This window comes from Leptonychotes weddellii, chromosome X (assembly GCF_054177405.1).
Source record: "Leptonychotes weddellii isolate Sample4059 chromosome X, ASM5417740v2, whole genome shotgun sequence".
NCBI lineage: Eukaryota > Metazoa > Chordata > Mammalia > Carnivora > Phocidae > Leptonychotes > Leptonychotes weddellii.
In genome coordinates, this window is record NC_138385.1 from 54,237,236 (window position 1) to 54,245,285 (window position 8,050).

Sequence of the window (8,050 nt, forward strand, 5' to 3'; positions counted from 1 at the left end):
TTTTTTTAATTTAATTTAATTTTATTATGTTAGTCACCATACATCATTAGTTTTTGATGTAGTGATCCATGATTCATTGTTTTCGTATAACACCCAGTGCTCCATGCAGTACGTGCCCTCCTTAATACCCATCACTGGGCTAACCCATACAATAGACTTTAATTGGATTTCACCAGTTTTTGTACTTATGTCCTTTTTCTTTTCCATGATTCAATCCAAGATTTCGCATTGCATTTAGTAATCATATCTGTTGTGCCTCCTTTCCTTTTTTAATCTATGGTAGTTCTTTCAGGTCTTTTTTTATCCCATGACAATTAACTTATCCTCAGGTAAAGTAAACATCATTATAATTTTCAATGTAAGTTGAAGTAAACTATTAAAACATTCATCATTTTTTTTTCCTCTAGGGATACTTTGATGAAGACAGTATGGATGAATTTATAGCTTCAGATTCCGATGAAACCTCCATGAGTTTAAGCTCCGATGATTATACAAAGTAAATTGAATAATTTTTGTGTCCTGTGTTGACACATTTAAAATCCCTAATTGCTGATTGTTCTCTCATAATTGGCATTTATATCTTTTCTGTGCTTTCCTAACAGTTTGAATTTGTTCCTTTTATAGAAAGAAGAAAACGAAGGGGAAGAAAGGGAAGAAAGATAGTAGCTCAAGTGGAAGTGGCAGTGACAATGATGTTGAAGTGATTAAAGTCTGGAATTCAAGATCTCGAGGAGGTGGTGAAGGAAATGTGGATGAAACAGGAAGCAATCCCTCAGTTTCATTAAAGCTGGAAGAAAGTGAGTCTAATGAATGTTGCCTTTATAATGGAACACTGATTTAGAAATTATCATGTCCATGCTTTTTTTCAATAATTAATTTATCCTTACTATTTCTCTCAAAGGAATATCTTTCCTAGATGCTTTTAGTAAGCATCTTGGATAATCAGGTCACATAATGACAAATGTCTGGTGAATGTTTAATTAAAAGCAAGCCATTGTGCTCTCTCTGATATTTAGAGAAAGAAGAAAGAAAAACTAATGTTTATTTACATGTATATAAACTAAATGCTATATTTTCACTCCATGTGTTAGCTGACTTAATTCTTGAGCAGACTTACAATGCTGTTGATATCTTTATTTTTATAAATGATCAGTAGAAGTCGGATTTAGACCTAGATACATCCAATTTCAGAGCCATGATGGTATTTTCAATTAACTACATATAAATAACTGGAAACATTTCATGTAATAGAGTATCATTGTAATTAACTTTATACAATGAAACTAGTGTTAATGTTTTAGCCTTTTTCCTTTGTAATTCTTCATAATCTATAATTGTTGCATACTTTAAGTTTTCCCTTTTTCATATACAGTTTATCACCTCTTTTTAAAATTAATTTATTTCTGTTTTTTTAATTTAAATTTTAGGTAGTTAACATACAGTGCAATATTGGTTTCTGGAGTAGTTTCTGGAGTAGAATTTAGTGAATCATCACTTACATACAACACGCGGTGCTCATCAAAATAAGTGCCCTCCTCAATACCCATCACCCATCTAGCCCATCCCCCACCCATCTCCTTCTGTCAACCCTCAGTTTGTTCTCTATACTTAAGAGAGTCTTATGGCTGGAGGGTTGGGTGGGGGATGGGGTAACTGGGGGGATGGGCATTAAAGAGGAGGGCACTTGATGTAATGAGTACTTGGTGTTACATGTAACTGATGAATCACTAAATTATATCCCTGAAACTAATAATAACTATATGTTAACTAAATTGAATTTAAATAAAAATTTTTAAAAAGAGTCTCTTATGGCTTGTTTCCCTCTCTCCTTTTTTCTTTTCTCCCTTCCCGTATGTTCATCTGTTTTCTTTCTTAAATTCCACCTATGAGTGAGATCATATGGTATTTGTCTTTCTCTGACTGGCTTATTTCACTTAGCATAATGCATTCTAGCTCCATCCATGTCCTTGCAAATGTCAAGATTCTATTCTATATTATGGCTGAGTAATATTCCATTGTATATATATACCACATCTTCTTTATCCATTCTTATGTTGATGGACATCTGGGCTCTCCCCATAGTTTGGCTATTGTTGATAGTGCTACTATAAGCATCAGGGTACATGTATCCCTTCAAATCTGTATTTTTGTATCTTTTGGGTAAATACCTATTAGTGCAATTGCTGGATCATAGGGTAGTTCTATTTTTAACATTTTGAGGAACCTCCGTACTGTTCAGAGTGGCTGCAGCAGTTTGCATTCCCACCAACAGTGCAAGAGGGTTCTCCTTTCTCTGTATCCTCACCAACACCTGTTGTTTTTCTGTTGTTAATTTTAACCATCCTGATAAGTGTGAGATGGTATCTCATCATGGTTTTGATTTGTATTTCCCTGATGATGTGATGTTGAGCATTTTTTCATGTGTCTGTTAGCCATCTGTATGTCTTTTTTGGAAAAGTGTCTATTCATGCCTTCTGCCCATTTATTAACTGGATTATTTATTTTTTGGGTGTTGCATTTGATAAGTTGTTTATAGATTTTGCATACTAACCCTTTATCAGATACGTTGTTTGCAAATACCTTCTCCCATTCCGTAGGCTGCCTTATAGTTTTGTTGATTATTTCCTTCACTGTGCAGGAACTTTTTATCTTGATGAAGTCCCAGTAGCTCATTTTTGCTTTTGTTTCCCTTGCCTTTGGTGACGTGTCTAGTAAGAAGTTGCTATGGCTGAGGTCAAAGAGGTTTCTGCCTGTGTTCTCCTCTATCACCTCTTTTGTTTTCTCTTTCTCTCCTTTTCTTGTGCATGAGTGTACACATAAGTGAAAGTCTGAATTTTTTATTGGCTGAAGTTGTCTTGACCCATATCTACATTTGAAGGATTAGTGTTGAGGCTCCATATATTCTTGGTGCAGCCTGACTGAGTGTCTAGGAACTCCAAAGTTGGGACCTAATGTCTGAATATTTTAAATAAAATATCTAAAGATAGAACAGTATAAATAGCTCTAAATATTTGTCATTTGAGGGGCACCTGGGTGGCTCAGGTGGTTAAGCGTCTGCCTTCGGCTTGGGTCATGATCCCAGGGTCCTGTGATCGAGCCCCACGTTGGGCTCCTGGCTCAGCGGGGAGCCTGCTTCTCCCTCTCCCTCTGCTCATGCTCTCTCTCTCTCTCTCTCTATATATATATATTTCTGTGTCTCAAATGAATAAATTAAAAAAAATCTTAAAAAAAAATAATTGTCATTTGAGAGTCATATAGCAAAGCAATTGACTGTGAAGAAAAGAGAGATATGGAGGCCAGCTTGGTGAATGACCCTGGGTTCAAACAAGCTTGGCTGGTTTTAGGTCTGCACCTGAACTAATTTCGTGCTTCCTTAATAAACATTTCTCTTTTCAAGAGAATAGGGGGCAGAAAGTGTACTTGGAAGAATAATAGCTGAGAACGTCCTTGCTCAGAAACACACATCCAGATCCAGGAGGCACAGAAAACTCCCATTAAAATCAACAAAAGCAGGCCAACACCAAGACATACTCTAATTAAATTTGTAAAATATAGTGATAAAGAAAAATATCTTAAAACAGGACAAAAGAAGTCCTTAACTTACAAGGGAAAAGCCGTAAGGCTTGCTGGAGATTTCTCAACAGAAATTTGGCAAGCCAGAAGAGAATGGCCTGATATATTCAAAGTGCTGAAAGGGAAAAATATGCAACCAAGAATACTTTATCCAGCAAGGCTGTGATTCAGAATAAATAGGAGAGATAGAGTTTCCCCAGACAAACAGAAACTAAAGGAGTTCATGACCGGTAAATGAGCCCTGCAAGAAATATTAAAGGGGACTCTTTGAATGGGAAAGAAAGACCAAAAATGACAAAGTCCAGAAAGAAACAGAGAAAATCTCCAGAAACAACAACAAAACAAGTAATACAATGGCACTAAATACATACTCTGTCAGTAATCATTCTGAATGTAAATGGACTAAATGCTCCAATCAAAAGTCATAGGATGTCAGAATGGTTACAAAAAAATAAGACCCATCTATATGCTGCCTACAAGAGACCCATTTTAGGCCTAAAGACACCTTCAAATTGAAAGTAAGGTGATGGAGAAACATTTATCTTGCAAATGGATGTCAAAAGAAAGTCGGAGTAGCCATACTTCTATCAGACAAACTGGGTTTTAACCAAAGACTCTAATAGGAGATGAAGAAGCATATTATATCATAATAAAGGGGTCTATCCAACAAGATCTAAGAATTGTAAATATTTATGCCACCAACTTGGGAGCACCCAAATATGTAAAACAATAACAAATGTAAAGGAATTCACTGATAATAATACAATAATAGTAGGTGACATTAAACCCTTTTATGAAGACAGCATTACCCTGATAGCAAAACCAGATAAAGAGTCCCCTAAAAAATAGAACTCTAGGCTAATACTATAGATGCACATAGATGCAAAATTCTCAATAGCATTCTAGCAACCAAATTCAACAATACATTTTAAAAAAATCATTCACAGTGATCAAGTGGGACTTATTATTGGGTTGCAAGGGGGGCGGTTCAGCATTCACAGATCAATCAACTACATTATACTACATTAATAAAGGATAAGAACCATACAATCATTTTAGTAGATTCAGAAAAAGCTTTGACATAGTATAGCATCCATTCATGATAAAAACCCTCAACAATGTAGGTTTAGAGGGAGCATACCTCATCACCAGAAAGGCCATATATGAAAAACCCACAGTAGTATCATGCCCAGTGGGGGAAAACTGAGAGCTTTTCCTCTGTGGTCAGGAGCAAGACAGGGATGTCCATTCTCACCACTGTTACTTAACATAGTACTGGAAATCCTACTCACAGCAATCAGACAACAAAAAGAAAGAAAAGACACCCAAATTGGCAAGGAAGAAGTAAAACTTTATTTGCAGATGACAAGACACTCTATATAGAAAACCCAAAGACTCCACCAAAAAGCTGCTAGAACTGATACATGAATCCAGTGAAGTGGCAGGATACAAAATGAATGTAGAGAAATCTGTTGGATTTCTATACACCAATAATGAAGCAGCATAAACAAAAATTAAGGAGTCAGTCTCATTTATAATTTTACCAAAAGTAAGAAGATAGGTAGGAATAAACTCAACCAAGAAGGTGAAAGATCTGTACTCTGAAAAGTATAAAACACTGATGAAAGAAATTGAAGAGGACACAAACAGAATGACATTCCATGCTCATGGATTGGAGGAAAACATTGTCAAAATGTCTATGCTACCTAAGGCAATTTACATATTTAATGCTATCCCTATCAAAATACCAAGAGCATTTGTCACAGAGCGAGAACAAACAATCCTAAAATTTCTATGGGACCACCAGTACCTCAAGTAGCCAAAGCAACCTTGAAAAAGAAACAAAAGCTGGAGGTATCACAATTTCAGTCTTCAAGTTCTACTATACAGCCATATTAATCAAAATAGTATGGTGTGGTGTAAAAATACTCACATAGATTAATGGAACAGAATCAAAAGCCCAGAAATGAACCTACAACTCTATGGACAATTAGTCTTTGACAAAGTAGGAAAGAGTATCTAATGGGAGAGGGGCGCCTGCGTGGCCCAGTCATTAAGCGTCTGCCTTCGGCTCAGGTCATGATCCCAGGGTCCTGGGATTGAGCCCTGCGTGGGGCTCCCTGCTCCGCGGGAAGCCTGCTTCTCCCTCTCCCAACCCCCCTGCTTGTGTTCCCTTTCTCACTGTCTCTCTGTCAAATAAATAAATAAAATTTTTTTTTTTAAGATTTTATTTATTTATTTATTTGAGAGAGAGAGAAACAGCATGAGAGGGGATAGGGTCAGAGGGAGAAGCAGGCTCCCTGCTGAGCCGGGAGCACGATGTGGGACTCGATCCCAGGACTCCGGGATCATGACCTGAGCTGAAGGCAGTCGCTTAACCAACTGAGCCACCCAGGTGCCCATAAATAAAATCTTAAAAAAAAAAAAAAAGAGTATCTAAAGGGAGAAACAGTGTTTCTTCAACAAGTGGTGTTGGAAAAACTGGACAGCAACATGCAAAGGAATGAAATGGGACCACTTTATTATACCACACACAAATAGAAATTCAAAATGGATTAAAAGACATAACTGTGAGACCTGAAACCATAAAAAATCCTAGAAGAGAACACAGGCAGTAATACCTCTGACATTGGCTATAGCAAGTTGTTTCTAGATATGTCTCCTGAGGCAGGGGAAGTAAAAGCAGAAATAAACTATTGGGACTTCATCAAAATAAACAGCTTCTGCACGGTGAAGGAAACACCCAACAAAACTAAAAGGCAGCCTTCGGAATGGGAGACAATATTTGCAAATTACATATCTGATAGAGGGTTAATATCTGGAATATATAAAGAACCTCTAAACATCAACACCCAAGAAATGAACAATCTAAGTAAAAATGCACAGCCGACATGAATAGCCATTTTTCCAAAGAAGATACACAGATGGCCAATAGAGGCCACATATCATCAGGGAAATGCAAATCAAAACTACAATGAGATATCACCTCATACCTGTCAGAATGGCTAAAATGATCAACAGTAGAAACAACAGATGCTGGTGAGGATATGGAAAAAAAGGAACACTTTTGCACTCTTGGTGGGAATGCAAACTAGTGCAGCCACTCTGGAAAACAGTATGAAGATTCCACAGAAAGTTAAAAACAGAACTACTCTACGATCCCATAATTTCAGTACTGGGTATTTACCCATAAAATACAAAAAAATTAATTCAAAAGGATATATGCGCCCCTATGTGTAAAACAGCAATTATCAACAATAGCCAAATTAAGGAACAAGCCCTCGTGTCCATCTGTAGACAAATGGATGAAGAAGAGGTGATATATAATTAAAATGGAATATTACTCAACCATCAAAAAGAATGAAATCTTGACCTTTGAAACAACATGGATAGAACTAGAGAGTATTATGCTAAGCAAAGTAAGTCACTCTAAGAATGATAAATACCTTGTGATTTCACGTATATATGGAATTTAAGAAACAAATTTGTAAGGGCAGCAGGATGGTGCCTGACTGTGGGGATCCTACACCGCTGGTGAGTGACAGACTCGCACGCTGTGGACGGGCCACACTTGCAGACTGGTAGTGGCGGGGAAAGGACTTTAGGGCAGCCCCCGGGATGGAAACCCGGAGCGGCGGGGTCACGCACACGCAAACTGGGAGCGGCTGGCGGTTTTAGAAGTACAAAGAGCAGAGACGTGCTCCAACCTGGAGGCAGGAGTGGGAGCGCTGTGGAGGGGCGCACAACCCAGAACGCTGCAGTTTATAGCAGCACAGACAGAAACGGAGACAGTGTGGCCTGGAGAGCTCACTGAAGAACAGACTGCGCTCTCTCTGCTCTGAGGCAGAGGGTTGGAAACGGTCTCTTCTGCACTGACTCGCGGAAGAGACGCAGAAAGCCGCCAGGGAAAGCCACCAGAGAACAAAAGCCCGCAAAACTGATTCCCACTGAGCCCATCCCCCACCACAGGGGCGCAGGGCAACTCCGCCCAAACAGGGTTGCCTGAGTAACAGCGTGGCAGGCCCCTCCCGCAGAAGACAGGCTGGGAAAATAAGAGGCCAGCAACCCTAAGGTCCCCAGAAAACAGGTGCATCTTGCTGGGGTTCTGGTCAATAATTTGGACTCTGTACATTCCCTCAAACACCAATCCACAGAATGACTAGGAGGAGGAGCCCCCAAAATAGAGAAGACTCACAGATTATGACTTATGCTGCATATTTACAAATGGATGCAGATATAACCAAGATGTCAGAGATGGAATTCAGGCTAGCAATTGTGAACACAATGGCTAGAATGGAAAAATCAATTAATGGCAACATAGAGTCTCTAAGGGCAGAAATGAAAGCTGAATTGGCAGAACTTGAAAATGCTATCAATGAGATCCAATCTAATCTAGATAATCTTAACGGCTAGGGTAAGTGAGGCAGAAGAACGAATCAGTGACCTGGAAAACAATTTAATAGATAAAAAGGGAAAA

The 8,050-nt window shown here is 38.4% G+C and overlaps 1 protein-coding gene across 4 annotated transcripts in view; it reads left to right on the forward strand.

Moving 5' to 3' along the window:
- Positions 1-8,050, forward strand: part of ATRX (ATRX chromatin remodeler) — a 269,137-nt gene that overhangs the window by 191,693 nt on the left and 69,394 nt on the right. For all 4 annotated transcript variants that reach the window (XM_081808623.1, XM_081808624.1, XM_081808625.1 and 1 more), the window contains 2 exons: positions 408-496; positions 625-797. In XM_081808623.1, the coding sequence (XP_081664749.1) occupies positions 408-496; positions 625-797 (262 nt within the window). The remainder of the gene's footprint in view (positions 1-407; positions 497-624; positions 798-8,050) is intronic.